The sequence below is a fragment of the Echinops telfairi genome, unplaced genomic scaffold (genome assembly GCF_000313985.2).
Source record: "Echinops telfairi isolate 266 unplaced genomic scaffold, ASM31398v2 ScPeMD7_3509;HRSCAF=4178, whole genome shotgun sequence".
Classification (NCBI taxonomy): domain Eukaryota; kingdom Metazoa; phylum Chordata; class Mammalia; order Afrosoricida; family Tenrecidae; genus Echinops; species Echinops telfairi.
The window spans coordinates 14,069,882-14,092,676 of record NW_022107407.1 but is presented as its reverse complement, the minus strand read 5'-3'; the positions used below and the strand labels follow the sequence as shown (position 1 = coordinate 14,092,676).

The following is a 22,795-nucleotide window of genomic DNA, read 5'->3' as shown; positions in this document are numbered from 1 at the left end:
GATAGATGGAGCGTACCTGGCATAAAGAGGAGGAACGAAGAAATGGTTTCACAAGCTACTGGTGACCTTATGATTCACATTGTGGTGAGCGCGGTGCCACTCCTCATGGCTTCCTGAAAGTTTCCCCTAATGAAGAAAAGTTCATGGCATTAAAATATCTAAATGTTGAGAAGTGTGCCAAGTTGTATATCATGTTTTAGAATATTATTCTAGCTACCATTAAATATTAAAAGACTTGATAAAAATCTACTTTATTAGGACAAATATATTGCCAAAGAGAGTAATATATTGGAGTTCATCGTGGTGAAGCTGAAAGAACAGATTTCCAGAGACACATGGTCCGGCCCAGCCCAGCTGTGCAGTGTCTTATAGCCTTTAGCTAGATCCATGTCTCTTTTGTTCTCTGACCTACAACTTTCTCACCCCGCTGATGGATATAGCCTGTCAAAGATGTTGCAAATTCTAAATGTAAATGAGTGGAATACTATAGAAGAAGAAAAGACATTGGGACTTTAAAGCTATTAAAAGCATATTTGTTTTGAAAGGTTGGCAAACAGCACTGAGTAAAATTAACATGAGCTGTTGAGACAGATTGCCATTGCTTTGTGCCATCAAGTGGCCCCAAATACAAATACTTCCTCGGTCACTTGATACTTGTTTGACTTCAGACAAATCAACTAGCTTCTGCAAGTCTCAATTTGCTCATCTGTAAAGTAGGGAAAGAAGGGCTTGCTGTGACACATTATAATGAGGTTCCGTAGGAAAGCATACACAAGTACCTAGCCAATGCCTATGCAAAACATTGGACACTTGTACGTGTTAGTTTCTACTCATTCTTTCTCTATATCTGTGCTGCTTATACCATTAACTTTGTAACCTTAGGAAAAGCATTTCACACTTCTAGGACATGTTAAAAAAATAGGAAGTTAGTCCTAGATGGTCTTATTTCTTTAATGTTTCCATTTAGTCCTCCAAAACAACACCGTTCTTTGTCATTTCTTTTTTTTTTTAACGGTTTCTCTTTGTTCAGATTATACTTAGTCCTACATAGCTGGCCATTCCATTCATACAGAATGATGTAACAAGGAAAATATAATATAACAAGAAAAGTGTAATTCTATGGGAAGATTTTGTTACAAAAGTCTTTAAAATAAGTTGAAGGTGAAATTTGCATTTGTCTAATTATTAAAGTTATAAGTAATTCCAAGTTAGACTGCTCTCTCAGTTCCTCAAGATATGATGCCGATTTGTGTCACATAATCATTTATCAATTTGGACCTTGATATTAAGACACAAATGATAGATGGTAACAGTGTAGCCAGGCCACCTAGATTCAATAACTCTGAGACCTTGGGAAAATTATATAGCCTCCCTGTTCATTACATATAAAATTATACTCATAAAATTATATTCATAGAGTTTTTTAATAAAGATTTGATTTGTAAATATAATGCATCTGGACACATACTATTAGTTATCATTACTTTTAATATTTATTTTTTAATTTATCTTGGACAGTAAAAATTAATCTAATTGTTATCATTTTTACTATCCTATCTCCTTGATTGATACTTTAGATCTATATTTATTATGTCTACTGCAGATTTCTCTCCTTTTTATTTATTCCAAAGATTTATATTTCATACATTTTAGAATTTGTCACTGAGTTAGTCTAGGTAGACCATAGAAACAAAAGTCATAGACACTCATATTTTATAAGAGGGAGTTTTATATAAAGGGTATGTGTACATTAAGAAAGCGTCTCAAGCCAGCACTGTCCAAGCCCATAAGCCCAACATTACCCCATATGTCAGACACCCATCTACAAAGTCCTCCTCCATCTCACAAAACACACACTATGATGCCAACTGCCCAATCAGTGAGCATGTAAGCATCTCAGCACTGGCAGGGGTCTCTACATGGCTGCTCCAGCACCCAGGGCTTCATTGGAGTAGATCCACATGGCTTCTCCTCAGGGATGTCTTGCAGGAAGTGAGCCTTGCCAGCTGAAGCAGGAAACTGGCTAAGGCAGTTGCATCCTGGTCTGACCATCAGAAAGCTAGAGTCAAGACAGACGAGGCTCGCGGAGCCATTTATCTCTCTAATCCCATATGTATTCATCAGCCAGGTTGTCACAATAAACCTTAACTATCACATTCACCTTATGTGCTGTTTGCTTCATTATTTTAATCATCATGTGTTTGTATAGGTAAATGATTGCATGGTGATTGAAATATCAGGGCCTATTGCTATCAATGAAGAGTCTCTTTTATTTGTGGGGCATGCATAGGGTTTGATAGATATAAAGAGTAGGCCAAAAGGTATTCTAAGCAGAGTGAGGAATGGAAACTCTCGTTCTTAGGGAGGGCATAGGATCGTGCAGAATTTGGAGGATCCATTCAGTAATTCTCCCTAGAAGGTAAGTATCTGAAGGTGAGACTGGAAAGGTAACAGGAAGCCACCAGGTAGTGAATGCCTTGACCCCCTGATGAAGGGCTTCCCTAAGAGAAGTGGCTCTGCCTAACTCAGCTGGAGGTTGTTGATCCCAGAGAGCTGTGGACAGCAGTGTTTACAATGAAGTAAAAAGTGATCTACAATTACTTGAATCTTAACAAAAACATTTATAGATGCTAAGATCTTTATCATAATAAATGATTATAATTATAAATAGAAATCATAAATAGTTGTGATATTTTTAACCGAGTTTTGATGTCACAAAAGACTCAATAATTGTACTTCTGGTAGTATGTATAAATTAATGTTTAAAAATCAATTTTGTTTTTTTTTTAAGTAAAATTGAAATGGACTTAAAGTCTTTAGTGACAAGTTCATCTCAAGCAAAAATGAAAACTCAATTAAATGTATTAACAAGAGTATTCAGTTTACCTTTTCACTACTAGAAATGTATAATACAAAAGTAAAAAATATATTTACCTTAGAAAATAAAAATTAAAAGGCACGCAGAAGGGAGGCCAGATGCTTGTGTTAAACATTAGCCATTTAATGACATGGTATTTGTAAATCTCTATGTGTATAACCCTATTTCACGTACATCTGAAGTCTAAGCAGAACATAGACATCTTACGAAAAATTGAAAATAAAGGAAAACACAATATAGCTCTTTTCCACTTCTGTTTCCTTTCTCTTAAGTTAGTGGGTCTTGCTTTGTGCCAATCAGTGTGCCATCGTTTCAGATATCTGCATCTTTGGTGGTCGTATTTGAATAGAAGTTAAGCAGCACGAGCTCTTCTCATGTTACCTTCATGAGCCACCACTGTAAAATGGCAAGTTCCTGATTTTATAGATAAGACAGGTAAGTGACACCTTGGGGGATGGTGTCACTTAGTGTCGTAGTAAATATGTGCTCACTGCCTGGCAAAAAAAGGCTGCAGTTATAAAGGATCTTACCTTGTTTGGTCCACAATCAATGATCATCAAACCAGCAGTCAAGAGATTGAATGACCCGTTGCATTAGGGAAATTTGTCACATAAGACTTCTTTAAAGTGTTGAGAATACAGGGTGTTACTTTGAGAACTAGGTGTGCCCGACCTGAGCCACAGCATTTTCAGTCTTCCCACATGTATGTGAAAATTGAATAAGGAAAACTGGAGAATTATCTATTCCATTGAACTATGGTGTTGGCAAAGGATACTGAAAGTAACATGGACTGCCAAAAGAACAAAGAACTCTGTCTTGGAAGTATAGCCAAAGTACTCCTTGGAGTCAAGGATGGTAAGATCTTTGTCTCAATTACCTTGAATATATTGTCAGACGAGATCTGTCCCTGGAGAAGGACATCATGCTTGGTAAAGTGGAGGGGCAGTGAAATGAAAGAAGGCCCTCTATAAGATGGATCGATGTGGTGTCTGCACCAATGGCCTCAAAAAACCCACAATTATGAGGGTGGCACAGAACTGAGCAGCATTTAATTCTGTTGTTTACAGGGTCACTAGGAGTCAAACCCCACTTGAAGGCACAACCCTCCTGGCAAAGTTTATGTAGAGTTTTCTTAAAGTACCACGGTCCTAGTTCAAATTTGATAAAAGTTTTAAGAATGTATCTGTATAACAAAAAATTGTAAAATATAGTGTCAGATAAATGTTAGAGATCATCTGGCTAACCTTATGCTTTAGGGGGATAAGTCAATTAAGGATTTAATAGATAATATTTCTTATAAGCACATATCACAAGTTCTTTATATAGCTTAGAAACATGAATATTTTTAAGCAATACTCTTAAAAATACTTAGTTTTTAAAAATATGACTGACTCATATTTAGTTGTTTTTTTAAATCATTTTATTAGGGGCTCGTACAATTCTTATCACAATTCATACATACATACATTGTGTCAAGCACATATGTACATTTGTTGCCATCATCATTCTCAAAACATTTTCTTCTACTTGAGCCCTTAATATCGGCTCCTTATTTTTCCCCCTCACTCCCCATTCCCTCCTCCCTCATGAACCCTTGATAATTCGTAATTATTATTATTTTTTCATATGTTACACTGTCCTACGTCTCCCCCGCCCTCTTCTCTGCTGTCCATCCCCCAGGGAGGAGGCTATACATAGATTCTAGATTCTTGTAATCAGTTCCCCCTTTCTATCCCACATCCCCTCCACCCTCCAGGGATCGCCATTCTCACCACTTGTCCTGAAGGGGTCATCTGTCCTGGATTCCCTGTGTTTCCAGTTGCTATCTGTACCAATGTACATCCTCTGGTCTAGCCAGATTTGTAAGATAGAATTAGGATCATGATAGTGAGGGGGAGGAAGCATTTAAGGCCTAGAGGAAAGTTATATGTTACATCGTTGCTACCCTGAACCCTGACTGGCTCATCTCCTCCCCATAACCCTTCAGTAAGGGGGTGTCCAGTTGCCTACCGATGGGCTTTGAGTCTCCACTCTGCACTCACCCACATTTACAATGATATGATTTTTTGTTCTTTGATACTTGTTACCTGATCCCTTCCACAGCTCGTGGTCACACAGGCTGGTGTGCTTCTTCCATGTGGGCTTTGTTGCTTCTCAGCTAGATGGTCGCTCGTTTATCTTCAAGCCTTTATGACCCAGACACTATATCTTTTGATAGCCGGCACCATCAGCTTTCTTCACCACTTTTGCTTATGCACACGCTTGTCTTCAGTGATCATATCAGGAAGGTGGGCACCCACTGGTATGATTTTTAGTTCTTTGATGTCTGATAACTGGTCCCTTCTATATCTCGTGGTCAGACAGGCTGATGTGCTTCTTCCATGTTCATATTTAGTTTTTACTTCATCATCACCCATTACTAGTTAGGGTCATATGCATAAGAAACTATTGATTTAATTTTATCGTTTGGTTTTCCTTGACCTGATAAGAATACTACCTTCTTTTGGTTTCATAGAGCAACATTTTTGTTTTTTCATATCATTTTTCAATTTACCTGTAGTAAAAATAAAACAAAATGCAGTCGATTCAATGAAAAAAAAGGTTATTTTTATTGACTCCTATTTGTTGGTCCAGAAATTCTACTCTCTTAGAAAAGGGCATACTAAATTCTCTAAGGATTTATCTGCATTCATTTTCTGTTGATATTGTAACAAAGTAACACAGCAAGTGACTTAACACAAATTCATTAACTTAGGCTTGCATGGTTCAGAAAATACTTGTCTCTCAAGGAAAGCAGTGAGGTATTGGGAAGTCTTAGTAACTGTCTGGAAGCTCTTGTCAGAGGAAGCTCTCTAATAGCCGCCTGTATCCCTGTGTTCCTGGCTGTTTTCCTCTACTTTCCAAGCCAACAATGTTGAGTCCGGTTCTTTTGAAGTTGGGATGTGTCTGATTCTCAGGATCTGGGAAAAGGTCTCTGCTTATGAAGACTCATATGATTAAATCAGATACACTGTCTAGTTAAGATAATCTGTCCAGTTCAGGGCCTTTAATCTTGATCCAATCTGTTTGCAGTGTACATTAATATATTTACAAATTGACATGATTAGAGCTTGGATATGGGCACTTCATTACTATACCTACCATGTTACCTCTAAGAATTTAAATAGGATTTCCCTAATTGAAGAACATTTTAATGTGTGAATATATTGATATGTATGAAGCTTGACCATTCTATCAGCCTGCAGTACATTTTTGTGTTTCTTGGCCAAACCTAGAGTTCAAAACTCATTTTGAAATAGTGAGCAGAATGGAGATGCCAGAGCAGAAAATGGCACAGGAGGTACTAGCATTGTAACATCTCTGTGAGCAGGAGGCAGCTATCTGAAACAGCAGGTGTATCAGCCTCATCATCCAATTGGCCCTTTTGAGCCTTCCTGACGACAGAGAATGTTAGAGGTAAGGGTGAGAACCAACTATTCTATTGCTGGCAGGAGTTATAGAAACTTAGAAAACTTGTTTTGTTTGGGGTTACCATTTGAAGAAGAGAATGTCTATAAATACTTTTGTTTGTTTTCCTCCTAAATATAACTTCTAAATTTTTGAACAAATAATTTAATTAAAAAACATACTGATCAGAAAATGTATCATTGTTTCATACATTCAAATCAAGTAACCTAGGATAGTGGTATTGTTTAAGAAGTAAATTGTTGTTTTGTTGGTTTTCTTTAAGCTGAATTTTGATCAAAAATATTTTTAATAGCCTACTATGTATTTAAACTATTTACTGGACTACTTACTAGCAAACTCAAGATGAGAGAGACAGGACACCCGTACTTAAGAAATTGCAATCCTTTGTGGTTAGGGAGGTGGTGACGTGTATTTCCTGTATCACGAATTCGAACTGGGAACGAACAGAGTCCTGTGAGAGAAAACGGAGGGCAGCCTAAGCTAGCCAGAGCCTCAGCAGTGCCTGGGCCTCCAGTTAAGGGAACGTGAGGAAAAGGTGATACACAAGCCGGGAAGTGCCGGGGATGCTGAGAAAACTGTCTGAGGCCTGTGCATGTGGGACACTGGGCAGTGCTGGCAAATTCCAGTCCCTAAACCCCCAGCTTCCGCAACAAACTGAATTGGGAAATCCTTCTCCCACAACTCTCTAGGCTTTGAAATTGAGCTCAGATCATGGATCACAAAGCGGGGCTATTCTCCTGGTGAATTGCCTCTTTTTCATGGTCAGTTGCCATGAGCTTATGTCAAACGTCTGTGTAACAGAATCCAATGAAACACTTGTCCAGTACTGCAGCACCATCTTCATGATCATTGCGGGGTGTGAAATCATATATATATATATATTTGTATGTTTGATTCTATTGCTAGGAATGTGACAGTTCATCTCATTGGCCTTTTACTTTATCAAATATTATGTCCTTTTCTTATAATTAGTTGTGTCCCAATGATGTGTCTTAAGTAAGGGAGCCAAAGTCTCATCACCCTCCCTTCTAAGAATTCTGGTTCTAACTTTCTTTCAAGAAATAGGCCTTAGCAGGCAACTCTGGTGATTTTTCTTCTCTTTTTAGTAATAAAATTCTGTCACTTGGTGATTTCCTATGATCCCCTCTACAGGTAGAAAAAAACAAGGATCCCACGTGTAATTGTATCTCAGCAGATACAGATGAAGAAATGGATAGGAAGAAAAAGTACTAGTTATGTTTTCTTTTAATATCTGTAAGATCAAAGAACCTCTAAATTAGAGAACAATGACCATGTGGCATATAAGAATAAGGTTATGCAGATCAATTCCATTCACTGCCTCTTCTCAATTATCTGCATCTTAATCATTTAAGAGAGTCCATTTGAAATCATAGTCACAAAGTGGTGAGCCTCACAGAGACAGATTCCACTTAATCACTCTCATAGTGTTTTTTCTACTGAGTCCATGGTGTCCATTAACAGTGTCTCTTCTGCAACTGACATTTCGCAAATGATTTCCCTGTTGTTTGGGCCAAAAAGAACTGACTGGGCTCAGTGCTGGATTTGTGTAGTGTGCCTTAGACAATGAACCTCTTAGGTTGCATTGCCTTATGTTGGGAAAGGCAGATAAAGATCGACTAAATATTGCAGTTCTTTGAGAAATATATTGTGTTTATAAAAAGGCATGTCTTTTTATACCAATGGTATGTTTCTCCCCTATCATTATTGATTGCATTCATAGCACCCCTATATACAGTAGAACAAAATATTGCCCAGTCCTGTGCCATCCTCACAATATTCTGTTGGAGCCTATTGTGTGTCTAGGTCTCCACCACTTCCAGTAGAGATCTGGAATATGTACCTCTAGAGGCTCTTCTTGTGCCGGTCCTGGAAGTTCTCTGTTTCGGAGATGGCTCTGAAGAGCACACACAGAAGAATCGCTTTCATAGAGGAGTGGGTTTTGCCTTTCAGTGGCTCATGCCCCAAGGAAATGAAGGGTGGTGACTCATTTCACGCCCTCTACTAAAATGGAGAATCAATAGCCCCCACCTTAATCCTGTCACAGAGAAGTCCCTCCCAAGCAGGATTATAACCATAGGCATGAGGCTAGACTTTATTATGCATCTCATCTGAGATTATGGCGAGAAGGGCAGTATTAGTTAACTACATCTCAGTCACTCTTAGAGACACATTGGACAATTAAAGGTTCTGCAAAACCCCACATGAAAAGTGGAAAAATTTAAATCTAACATTCTTTCGTCTATTTTAGCTCCAAACAATATTTCAACAACAAACTCCTATTTTTAATATAACTTTTGGATAATGAGACCATTTTCAAAGTGCTACTTTGTTGATACCAATGCATTTCAGTATAACTTCCTAAGGTAGTGCACTGAAATCTTTTCCTTGCTCTGTTGTACTATGTTGTATGTCTAAGCAATGTCTAACCAGCTGTCAATGTCCGCTCCGCTTCATCAGTCAGTTACTGGCAGACCCTCATATTGGAGGAGCATGGCATCTTAGGTTTGGAAATCAACACGAGTATTCAGTTCAAAAAGAAATTCCAAAACATTTTTCTAGGCTGCTCTATTTGTAAACGTATAAGTCAATATAACTGTGTTAGGGTTCTCTAGAGAAACAAAACCTGAATGCTAATAATTTTTTATCTATTTATACAGATAGATAGATAACATAAGAAATAAACAGTTCATTAATCTATAAAGCAGTACAAATGGCTCAGTGCAACTCACTCCTGTGAGACAGTTGTGAGACACTGGCAGTCCTTCAAGTCTTGAGGGCCCTGGGATAGTCCTCTGTGGAGCAATTCAGGCTATCCGGGCACAGGGAGTAAACAACAAGGCAGCTCACCAACAGTCAGTCAGATGACAGGGTCCGACAGTCCCCGGCTCAAGATATGTGCATTCCAGTAGTGTGGTGAAGCAGGTCTTGAAGGAAGCTCAAGTTACAGCGACACAGTGCACGGGTTAGGTGTCCCACAGGTAGTGTAGATTGCAAATGGACGCACAGAAGAAGCAAGGCAGCCGGACACTGGTCCAATGATCAGAGAGCAAGAGAGAGAAAGGCGAAGCTCACTGAGCCATTATCTCTCCAACTTTCAATTAATCTCACATGTGTTCATTGGCCATGTTGGCACAACAAACCCACCAATCACAATAACCTTCCTGGTAATATTTAGTTTTAAAACTATCCAGACCTGAAATAACAGTGTTGAGTATTCTGTGTTTGAAATGAGGTAGAACTAATTGACTTTCACTTCAAACGCTTTGTTTGATTCCTGGATTGGAACCTCTCTGCAGGAGAAAGATATAACAGTCTGATTGCATAAAGATTACAGGTATTGAATCTCGATGAGGTAGTTCTGTGTTTTACTGCATCTGCATGAGTTGGAATCAACTTGAGAACATCATTTTCATTTAAAAAATTGTGGTGTAAGTTCAGTTTGCTCTGCAAAGACATTCAAAGATTTTTGCAAAACAGACTCAATTTATGATGTCAAAAGTTATTGATGTTGCTTTTGAATTTGTGTATTAATTCTACTGACTGTGTGACTACTTATTTCAGGGTGGGTTGTGCTAGTAATGGTGAAATCTTTAGGGAACATGAAAAGCAATTTCCAATTTACATGCATAAAACCAAGACCCTGAAGCAGAAATGATCTGAACATTATTCCTTTTCTTTTCGTTTTTTATTCCAAAATGACCCTTAGCTAAGTTCAGTAATTACTGTTTGGAAACACATACATTGAGTTATAATATGTGTTAGATTTCCAAGTAACCTGTGTTGTTGTTTTCCTAGAAAATTACTTACATTTTCTTCCTTCCTGGACTGAATGATAATTAATACGATCATAAATATCTGGAGGCTAAGTTTACTTCGCTCAGCCAGAGATTTTAAGTACAGTCTGGAGGTGTGGGTATAACTCGTAGAACAAAGCTAAAATGAAGTTTTGTACAGAAACTGCACACCTTATAGATCCTAAAAACGGGTTAGGTTAAAGGTACAACATTCACATATAATGATTATTTCTTATAAGTACATAAATATTAAAAAACACCGTCCTGGTGGCACGGAAGTTGAGTCTTTGACAGCTAACTAAAAGATCCATTGTTCGAATCCAGTACTGCTCCGTTGGAGAAAAACGGACAGTCTGGTTTCATAAAGACGACTGCCTTGATAACCCCCTGGGTGGCCCCTCCTTGACTTGCAGGGCAGCCGTGCGTCAGCATCTACTCAGTGTGAACAGATTTGGTTTAGTTTGGGTAAATAGTATGAAGATGTTTCTGGAGTACTCACTTAGCAGCTTGAATATTTTGTTCAACGCCACTCAGAAAATATCAATAGGAAACAATCAATTAATTATGAAGTGTCAAAGAAAAGATTAATTCACATACAAAGGCGCAATTTAATTACAATTAGGATTAAAATTTAACAGAATAACTCAATTCCAATAACTGCAGGCAGGGCTGTCTCGCAATAGCCTTGGAAGTTCCTCTGCTGTCGATCTTTGAACAGTATTCCCTGTGCGAATACATTTCAGATCTTTCCATTGGCAGCAAAGAGCGCTGTAAGAAACTTCAATCCTACATCCCTTATTTCTCCTCATCACCTGACCTCATGGTTCAGAAAACCCAAGACGAATGACTGAGAGCCTTGAACCTCATGTGTGTAGAGTTCACCTTTGTCCATCCCATTGTCCTACACACAATAAAAATATCAGGGACTGAGGTAATTAGTTTAGTGTGCCAACGTGGCTGATAAACACATGTGGGGTTAATTGAAGGCCGGAGGGATAAATGGCTCGGGGAGCCTCGCCTTTCTAGTTCTCAGGTCCCTTGCTTTCTGATGGTCAGACCAGGGTGCAGCTGCCTGAGCCAGTTCCCTGCACATCCCCAAGGAGAAGCCGCATGGACCTACCCCAATGCAGCCCTGGATCCTGGAGCACCCGTGTGGAGAACCCTGCCAGCGCTGAGATGTTTACACAATCACTGACTCAGCTTTCTCCTATAATCAGCGTCATTGCGTGTGTTTTGTGAGATGGAGGAGGATTTTGTGGATTGGTGTCAGACATATGGGCTAATGTTGGACTTGTGGGCTTGGGCAGCATTGGGTTGGGATTTTTTTCTTGATGCGCATGACCCTTTATATAAAACTCTCTCTTATACATGAGTTTCTGTGGATTTGTTTCTCTAACGTACCCAGACAAACACAGGGACCTTGCCTTGAGAAATCAGTAAAGGAGCATGCATATGAACTACACAGGCCAGACATTTGCCTTATTTTTCTTGATTGATATTTTTTGTAATGTCATCTTAGAGATTATTCAAGGATTTTTATGAAATTGTAATCATAAGATACCAATTAGCAGGTGCTTTAAGTGAAGAATTCGTTGTCAGTTCTATTGAAATGTTCTTACAAAAGAAAAGAAACCAACACAAGTGTGTGTAATACTTTTTAAAGCTTCCCTTTCCTCCCAGAGGATGGGGTTCTGGGGTGGTTTGTTTACTATTGAGTTTTGTCGCTTTTCATTGATTTGGTTTGGCACGGGACATTTTGGTAGGGCAGCATGAGAAAAGATGAATGATATGAGTTCAAGGTACACATCTGATTTTAAACATTTTCAATCTTTGAAATGAAGACATTAGTACTCTTTTCCTCAAAGGAACTTGACTCTGTGTGTTATTTCTGTTTGTCCTACTGGCAGTGGGCACAGGGGGAGGTTCTATCAGCCATTTACTCTGTTCTTGTGCCTCGCCACTTTGCTTTTTCTGTACTATGCGACTGTTCCTTCCAAGATGTTATTTGTTGTACACACACAGTCAACCAAACCTTAGAAGTTATTTCTGCTTATTAGAAGGATGTAAATGTTGTGAGAATCTTAAGGCAGTAGTACCACAAGCCAGTAACCAGTTCATAGTTGTAATGAGGATTCAGCTCGTGGCACTGTGATTAATAGATTTGATTGGATCAGATATGGCATTGATTAATGAAGGTGATTAATATTTAAATGGTTATAACCAATCAAATAAAGACTTTAAATTATGTGTCAGGTTATCAATGCAAAAATACAGATACGTAGCCATCTTCATATGCACTTTAAAATTTACTTAATTTATATTTGTTTGTTGTTGAGTACCTTTCTTCAAGCTCACAGAACACTAAATTTGTTGAATACTTAATATGTTTTCAAGAGTAATTATAATATGCACATCTTTCTTTTTTTGCAGGAACTTGAATTCCAGGATCTGACATCTGTTTTGCATTGCATACACTCCTTTATTGCAGCCAAAGTGGCCACGGTGGATCCCGTGTTCATAGACAGTCAGAGTATTGCAAGAAAATATATGTATAGCAACTAAAAAGAAGCTTCTGTTGAGTGCTGAAAAATTAAATTATTTTCTTAAGAAATGAATCTTTCCTGCACAATATTGCAACTTTGTGTGATTTTATAATGAGCCTATAGTTGTGATACCAATAAAATATGTCACTAGTTTCCAAATATGGGTCATACTTGTTAAATTTGACAAGTTAGCAAAGATTCTGTTAAAATTTAAAAAAAACAAACACCTATGGTTAATAGAAAATAGTGTTCCACAGTGAAATAGTCCACCTCACATCTGCCATTACGTCACTAGATAAAGCGATATCAGCATACAGACTCCACTCCCTACAGTGGTTAAATCAAGATTAATTTTTATAAAATATATCATAGAAAATACTGAGAGCACACAGCTTTTTTTTCCTTCAGAAAGAAAATAATGGCCTTCGGATTTGACTTGCCATTGGGCCCCTTTTTCTCAGCAGGGCGTGGGAGGTGGGGAGAGAGGAGAAAGAATCCCGGGTGAATGAGTGGTAGAAATGTAGAGCGAAAGGAAATTAATTTTAACTATTTTTCTAATTCATAAAATCTAGCACATATTTTGGTTCCCTGTTGCTCCCATAGTTTATGACTTCTAAATAAGAATGATCTTAATTTTGTTGTAATTACAAAAGGCAGGCCTTTCCTTTTCCTCTATGAATGCAGCCAGCAGTGAGGGGAAGTCCTGATCATGTACTCATTTCTCAGGGCAGCAAGCGCAGGAAAACCCTAAAGGCATCAGACTGTACGGAACGCAGCTAACACTCTAAGAAAATAAATAGAGACTTCACGCAGTTTCTATCAGAGCAAATGTACAAATCATGAAGTTCTGCTACTCTAGGCTGTGATCAAGATGTCAGTAACAGTAGTTATCTTGACCCACTTTGCCCCTGATTTAACAGGAGGAAATTATGTTTTGTTGTTATTGTTGTGTTAATACATCAAACATTTATTATCAATAATTTCAACTATTTAAAATAACTCTTTAGTTTTAGAAGATATATGCATATCTGTAATATATGAAAGTCTCACTAACATTTCAGTGACTTTGATGGAAGACTATCATGGGCAGAATATTTAACAGAATTTTAAAATAATATTCTGCAAAAATAATGATTCTCAAGGAGCACCGGACACTGTGTAGTCTCTTGTTTGAAATAAAAAATGTTAATTAATAACAATAGGAAAATTGAATTTTATAAAACATCTATGAACTGAAACAGATAGTTAGACATGTCCCTTTGCCCCGTCTTTCCTCTCATGTAGATAGTTTGAACTCCAACTTGAAGGGATTCTCATTTTCTTCCTGTCTGCCCAAATGACTACACTCTCTCAAATGTAGGTGTTTTCCAGCACTAATCAGTGAAGACCTGGTGAAGACTTTCTCCCCTTGTTTTTATACACAAATTTAAAACTCTGGTTTTAAAAATATACTATTAGTGGAACAGTAATTTAAAAAATAATATTTTCCAAGGAAAATTTCATATTAAAATCAATTTTTATATTTGTACTGATATATAGATTTTTGAAAGATGCACAACTTTAAACTAAAAAAACAGACAAACATCAAAAGTCTTATAAAAATGAAACATGTAAGCAAAATGCCAACTAATCTTATTTATATGACTCTAACACCTATCAGAGTCACTAAGGACAATATTATTAAAAATACCATGAACAGTATAAATTAACACTGTGTTTTCCACAAACGTTCAAGCCTTGCTCCACTATTCTCAATGATGAGGACTCTGGTGACTTAATTATGGTACTATTAAGAAAAATCAAACTAGTTGAGAATTACTGTTTGTTTCATTTTGCTACCCCCCACCCCACTGGATAGAGTTCATTATCAGCTCACTTTTGTATTAGTTAGAAATGAGTAAGGAACATTTGGTATCACTATAGTTGAAATGTACTGAAAACTTTAGGTACTAGATACTGCCTTAAGGGTTTTACACACCCAATGTCTATCAACTTTCATAGCAGCCTACCAGTGGTGGCATTTCAATTCTCATTTTGTAGATGACGGACATTTACTAAATGAGCAAAGATTCTATTTGTAAGCACTGAAACTTCATCTTAAACAAAGGCAACCTGACTCCTGAATCTTAGACCTATTACTTGTTTAGGAGTGTTTTGTGTGCTTAAATCGATTCAATTCATAGCAATCATATGAGAAGGAGTAGAGTTCCCCCTTTGTGTAGTTGTTACATGGAGGGTTGTGATCCACATGATCAGCAGTTCAAAACTAGCAGCTGCTCCGCAGAAGAAAGACTGGGCTTTCTACTCCCTTAAGGGACCTTAGTATGAGTCAGCATTGACTCAGTGGCAGTGAGTTTGTTTTGGGGGGAGAGTCCTCCCATAGGGTTCCAAGGCTGTAATATTTTAAGTTGTAGCTCTGGATAATAACAGTAGTAGATAATACTTGGCTGCTGTTTCCATAGAGATTATAGGCTTGGAAACCTTATGGGCACCTCTCACTGCCATCTAATCCCTTCTGACTCAGCAACTACCCGTGTGGGTTTCAAAGACGAAATCTTTACAGGAGTAGAAAGCCTCATCTTCTCCATCAAAACAGTTGGTGGCTCCACATTGCTGGCCTTTCTGTTATCAGGCCAACTCCTAACCCACTGCCCACTGGGCTCCCGATGGGCATGCTCACTGACTTGGGTGGGTCCTATTAGTCAGAATGAAATCAACAGCAGTTGAGCACTCATTCTTGTAGTTCAATTCCAGGCCTTTTCTCCCTGGAGCCCCAGGGTGGATGCAAACCATTAGCCTTTCAGTTAGCAGCCAAGCACATAAGCATTGCTCCACGGGGTTCTGTAATTAGGACTGTACATATTACAAGTGCTAGTCCTTGAGAGAATTCTTTTCGAACTCACAATTCTATCAGGCAGGTCTGTGAGTCAGGCCTGTACTGACAGGCACATTCGATGTTTGACCATTCATCAGAGAACATATGTAATCATTATTTTATTAGCCTGCACCCATTTTTCCTTTGTTTCATTTTTATGAGTTTTATATAAAATAGAAATGGAAAATGTTCTCATTGTTTAAGTATTAGAAAAGTGTCAGGTGTCATTTCCTATATTATCTTCATCTAAGTTATTAAACCGCATTTCATTTACAGTATTTATATAGACAACTGGCAAACCATTAATTTGACTAGGCAATTCTCTTTAGAAACATTGGTCAATGAATATTCACTAAAGTGATTATTCCCAAGTTTTAGGAGAACTTGGAAATTCCAATGTTGTAAAGAAATAAAATTGCTAAATATTTATCATTTTTTTCCTAGAAGATATGCACAGATATTCAGCGGTTTTGTTACCTACTTTCGTTTCCTGCAAGCATGCAGAGCTCCCACAAAGCACACTGGGCTTTAATAGCTTGGAACCAGCAGAAATTTCTAAATTCTGTCAAATCAAGGAAAAGCAAATAATTATAGAACATATCAGATTAGACACAATTAAAAGTTGTGCTATTGAGACAAGAAGTACAGATTTTAAGGAATTGAACACAGAGAGAGAGGATGATTATTTTAGCTTGAGAATTTAACAGAGGATATTTAAGCATCGTAAGAGCCAATTTCAGTTGGAGAATGAGATCTATAGCAAGTTGTATAGAACATTAGTGATAACTTCAGGTAATTTGCAAAGGCTTATTTTCCCCCCTCCTTTTATGGTCTGAGGTTTTGTTATCTCAAAGTACATTTCAGTTATCAAAGAGATCTAGATCTAGCTACATTTAGTTTTAGAAGTGTGAGGAGATAAAAACAAAAACATTAAAATTCAGATTATAAACACGCCTCAGAATTTCTTGCTAAGAGTCATTAGTTGAACTCTGTGTTTGGCACATGATAGCAACCAGCCTTTTTTTTAAAAGTCATCTTATTGGGGGCTCATGCAACTCATCACAATCCATACATCCATCAGTTGTGTCAACCAGCCTTTTAATCATTATCAATTCACTGACATTGCTGATGACCGAATGGTTGTGTTCTCAGCTTACTTTTACGTAATTGATGACTATTATCTTTCGCATATCACAGCAGTGTTCATGGAGACCCAGGGAGTCAGCCAAAGGCTAAATTTATCCTTTTCGCCCTATGGATGATATAAAGGAAAAACCGTGAAACTGCTTTGGTTTACAGTCTCGAATTAGACAGTCTCTAATGAATATGCATCATTAAATTCTTTAATTTGTTAATCCTCAGTGACATGACCCATTTGATTTTCCTATATCCAGCTATATTTTAAAAATGGCAGAGATTCTTTCAAAACATAGATAATATTGAAAATATCTATATTTATTTTTTAGAATTTTGGACAGGAGAGTGAACAAGTAAAGGTTACATAATCCATCTTTCCCATTATTTAGAGCCTATAGAACGCTAATATTAGAGACAACATAGATGAACAGTCTGTTGGTTTAGGAGTTAGGAGAACCTATTACAATTATTCTTCAGCAAAAAGCAAGATATTTGTTCCCACTCGTTCACTGCTTCATCATGTGCATTACATAAGTAAACTGTAGAAGGTAAACCAAATGATTGTGCTGATATTGAATTTATTAATTCTGCACACATTAGCAAAAGTAGCAGTGATCATTGACTTGATTTCAATAGAGATACATTTTTTATTTGTGAAAAGTAACATAAAAAATCTTATAGATATAAAAAAATGGCAACCCAACAAAGCATGTGGCAGCATATCTTATATCCTGGTTAAGTGCCCATTGGATAATGTTGGATAATTTGTCGCTGGTGAATAAAAATACAGTGCACACTAACCCCGACAGAGGAAAATGACAGGTTGAAATACAGAATCAAACAATGTAAAGCTCTTAACAGATTAAAACATTGGCTCCAAACAATATGCTGTATTAGTAGAAAATGTATTTTATTTACACTTTAGAAGATATACTACACTTAAGTTTTTTATAACTCCACGATGCATTTAAAGAGACAATACACACTCAACTGTAGTGATTGGAAGAATAAATTGGAGGTTCAATGAAAGCTATTTCATTACATTATTCAAATACTTATGGAATGTTAATTAAGGGCTAGGTCCTGTTTTCGACGCAACTAACATTCTAAGATGAGCCAAGAGTTGTAATCAAGGCAACGGTAACAATCAAAACAGCAACAAATCTCGGGTTGTCCCAAGTACAAGATACCGGGCAAACAAGAGAAATAATCATCATAATGGTCCCTGAATTGGCCATTTCACGGATGGCTGGAGTACTCAGTTTTGGGTACCACATTACAGGATGAAAATTGGTATGTTTTCCAAAGAGATAATCATATTTTAAAGTATTATATGTAATCTATAAAAATCTTAATGTATATGATAGATTTCTATATGGTAATGAGGGAGCTGTCAATTTTATAACCATGAACAATTTGTAAAAAGCATATAGTGACTGTCACATTTCACCAGAATTTCTACAACCTGGCTTTATTGAATTGTTCCTTGTCTGTATTTGGTTTTTAGGCCAAAGGTAATACCCAGATTACTTAATTTTCTCTGTCATAATAAAAACAGTGAATATTTAGAAGGTTTAATATACCTTAGTAGGAGCATAAAAATTAACCACTTTCATAAATGTATTGTATGCACTCTCTCTACTGTTTGTTTGTTTTTTTCTCTCTTTCTCTTTCTTGAGTGCGGGCAGCACCTAAAGGGAGCCAGATATTTCACTTTCTGAAATTTAGGTTATTCAATGTTTTGTGTTTCAGGACATTATTTATTCAGCCAGAAAAAAATGTACTTATGAATACCTACTATAGGCAGAGTATTTAATTATTAACTATTGTAGAAAACTAAGACAAGAAATCATTTGGAATTTTATTTGCTCAAGTTTAAGTATACACCCAGGATCGGTGGGGTTTTTTGTTGTTCATTTCCCCCCCATGACATGTTCATTTCAAAGGTAAACCAATGTTTAAATATATAAGTGGAGATATGTTGCAATATGTTCCCTGATACACGGTATTGGAAAACATATGAAACATTTGTGACATGAAAGTATGTAGATTCATATATACTCAGGGAAAATATAGATGACATTCTAGAACGATAAAATAAGGTGTTACTTAAAATACATCTGTTGTATATTTCAAATTTACAATTAGATTGTGGAAGAATATACGTTAGCATACTTTTCACACAATGATAGGTATACAAATGCCGGGGTCACTTGCAGAACCCCTTCTCTTCCCTATTCCTATTTCAAACAAATAGTGTTTGAAAACTGTTTTAAATAAGCTTTATGGAAAAAGCAAAGTCCATTTGTCATGTGCCCTTTCGATTTTTCCCTCCCCTCTTTCATTATATCTGGCCATCGTTTACATTCAGGAAGCTTTGTTAGACTGACATTAGGAGGGGAAAAAAGAATCAGCAATTTTCTTCCTACCTGCAGGTTCCAAATACCCCTTATGATGTATTCCATGATGAGGAGAAGAAGGGGGCGCGGAGCTACTTTCAAATGCATTTCTATCTAGATCATGAGAAAAATACTGTCCCACCAACAAGCCTTCTGGGGCAGGGGATCCAGCACTGAACAAAAGAGACAAAACCTTGACCCATCTTTCTGAAATAAGCTACAACCTAGAGTTAATGATTCCAGGAGGTAATACTGAAGAAGTAGCTTTGGCACTCAAAAACAAGTGAATGAAACCCTTATGATTGCTAAATCATCAACACACCTCTTTTGGCAAATTTCTCCCAAGGTAAAGACTTCCTTTTAGAAATGAAAATCAATTTGGACTAGTTTTCTTTATACCCAAACTATTGGAAAAATAGTAATATGTATTCCCCTGATTTTGTGGAAATTGTGCTAATATTTTGTTATTGGCTAACTGAAATGGCCGTGAATCAATCAAAGATTTAGTCAGGCTTCAGTACTCTAACTAGTTTCTCTTTCTTCTTTCTTTCCTTATTCTCTTCCTCTCTTTACCCTCATTCTCCCTCCCCTCTTCTTTCTGTTTTCTAAGGGAACATTTACTGAATATTCACTGAGCTTATACTTTGCTGTTATTCAGACACACATGATTTTCAAGACTATTAAAAACTAACAATATGAAGGAAGAGGAGGGAAAGGAGAAAGAGAGTGGAGGGAGGAAGGAAAAGAAGAGGGAGAAAAAAAATGAAAAACAGAAGCAGAGAGAAAGAAAATAAGAATGAAAGCTTACTGACCATGAATGGGACATGGTGGTGTAGTGGTTAAACATTGGACCCCAAGGTCAGCAGTTCAAAAGCCACCAGTCACTCTGGCAGTTAGACAAGGCTTTCTACTCCCTTAAAGAGTTACCATAACAGAAACACCAGGGCGGTTCTATCCTGTCCAAGAGGATCACTGAGTCAGAATGGACTCAGCCGCAGTGAGTTTGAGTTTTGAACCCACAATCTATCGAGGAGATAATTTTGCTCAGCTTAATTTCTTTTATTTATAAAACCCTATGTTTACTCTTATGGTTCTAAGTTTCAACTGAGAAAAGTTTTAAGCACATATGTAAAAGTGTTAACTTTTGTTTTAAAGGGCATCATATCTAAAAATATGAATCCTGTACTTTATAGATTACATTTTTAAATAATTATGAGTTTTTAAAATGTTAACAGTTCATTCATGATTTTTTATTTCTAATTTCCAAAAGGAAAATTTACCACGAGGAAAATGGCATTACATTTATTTGTGCATTCCTGAAGATTGAAAAGTGTATAAAACCAAAAAAAATGGAAAGAATACGATTCAACTCAGATTTACACTAGCAATATAAATGTATTAATTGAGAAACATATCTTGAATCCCCTCTTGGCCTCCTCGCCCCTCTGCCCCCTTCCTGCTACCAATGCAGACTATTCTGACCAGGGACACAATAGACAGTCCTAGTTAGAATGAGAGAGCAATGTGGCATTAAACTCTAATTCATGAAGAAAGTGACCGGGCTTGTTGGACTGATAGAATAGATGAACCTCTGAGACTGGTCTGAAGATACCCTTAACATGTAGAATTAAAGCCACTCACAGAAACCAATCCTCAAACAAATAATAGACTGGCATATAAAATAAGCAATAGCACACATGACAAACATGATACTTAGAACAATCAATTATAAGAGAGCAAAAGGGCAGCATTTTCCCACAAACTCAGAGAAGCCAGCAGGGAGGAGAGAGAAACCTGTCCAGTGGAAATTGGGAGCCCAGGATGGAAATGGAGAGGACAGAATGGGACACAGTGTGGACATTGCAACAGTGTCCCAGAAGAAATTGTGTTTGAATTATTGAGTGGCTAACTAATTTGCTATGGAAACTTTCACCTGAATTATAATTTAAAAAATTTTAATAAACATCTTAAATGTGAAAAATTAACATACTTTGGGTTTTAAAATCTACATGATTTTAATGAAAATAGATATATAGAGAAATTATTTAATATTTCCAAACCTATAATTATTATAAGGTCTCTGATGCTAAATTCTATTTCTGGTTTTTGCTCAAGCTACATGCTAAATGTAGCTCAATATGTTGTCATTGTTTTCAACCAATAAATCTCAAAAATTAAAAAGACAGTGAGTTAAAATAACAAAATATTTTACCCCTATTTAAGCTTTTTGTCCTTATAGAATATTAGAAATATATGTTATATATATTCAGAATATTTATTTTGAGCTATGAGAAAGCAGGAAGACTTTTTTTTTCCAGTTATGCATTAAGAACATTTGCACTCACTACTAGTTAAAAGCTGTTTCTTTAACACACCTTTGTATCCCTTAAACATGAAATCTCTTATGTGGTCTTAGGTGTTTTCGGACTGCTTATATACTACATTTAATGGATGCTGACCATCCGCTCCACAGGAGAAAACAGAGCTTTCTACTTCCCAGAACACCACAAGGGTCCCATAGGATAGCTCTAATTCAGCACAATGTAATGGCAGTGAGTTAAGACTTATCTTGGTATCCTAAACCTTGGGAATAGAAAGGGGAGCAAGATACTATCTACTCTCCAGGAGTTCACAATCTACTTAATCACCTTTTAAAAGTTCAATCTACCTGAAGAAGGGACTAAAAGGAGTCTGGGTGGGACAATGGGATAAGCCTTGGCTGCTAACTGAAAGGGGAGACGTTCCTATCGGGAACCCCCAGGAGAGGGAAGATGGACAGAGCAGACTTGAACTTGCCACAGGAGAAAGATGGACAGTAAAGATTAGACCTTGGGAACCCAGTTGAGCAGGTCTACTCTGGTCTGCAGGACATCTCTGAATCAGAAACAACTTGACAGCAATTGGTTTGGCATGATTTACAGGAACTAATCCGATCGGAATTGTCTCACTTATTTAAAAAGTAAGATAGGAAGAAAAGCTCGGTTTCCATTTGCAAACTGGTTTTAAATTTAAATAAAAGCTACCACACTAATGGAAGTCATTTCATTGCAAGTCATTTTACTCTTTTAAATAATCCATTAGAAAGAGCTGCATATGGTTGTTTTTATGTTTTGGTTTGTTTTGATCAAATAATTTACTAAGGCGTTATTTGGTCATGTCTCTCCAGATTTAACTTCTGTTTAAAAATTGATCCGAGAGCTACCTTTTGACATATTGTAAATGACAAAAATTGGAATTCTGAAAATGATGTTAATATTATCACCGCTGTTACCTGGAGACGCAACGTGATGAAGACCCAGAGGTGCATAAATGGGGGCTGATGTTGTTTTCTATTGTCAGGGTTCCTCAAGCCCTTGCTTTGGGCAAGCCCTATACTATGCCCTCATCGGTACAGCTCAGAAAATGAGCTCCCACCAGTACACACCAAAGATTGCAAGGCTCGGTACAGCACAGCACAGCTTCATCATCTGCCTTCCACGCCATGGGAAGCTCTGGGAGTTGCAAACAATTAACACACGGAGCTGCTAAGTGAAAGATTAGAGATTCAAGGCCACTCAGAATTCTCTGGGAAGAAAGGTCTAGTGGTGGAACCTCAAAAAATCAGCCAGCAAAACCCTGATGGAGCTCTGTTCTACCTCGATCAAGACATTAGAGTTAATAGAATTAGAGTTAACTTGGCA

General features: G+C 37.2%; 1 protein-coding gene across 1 annotated transcript in view; it reads left to right on the top strand.

Annotated features, from left to right (window-relative positions):
- Nucleotides 1–12,779, top strand: part of SNTG2 (syntrophin gamma 2) — a 442,011-nt gene extending 429,232 nt beyond the window's left edge. The window contains exon 16 of the mRNA XM_030886702.2: nucleotides 12,592–12,779. Coding sequence (XP_030742562.1) covers nucleotides 12,592–12,723 — 132 coding nt within the window. The 3' untranslated portion in view covers nucleotides 12,724–12,779. The remainder of the gene's footprint in view (nucleotides 1–12,591) is intronic.
- Nucleotides 12,780–22,795: the final 10,016 nt, after the last annotated feature.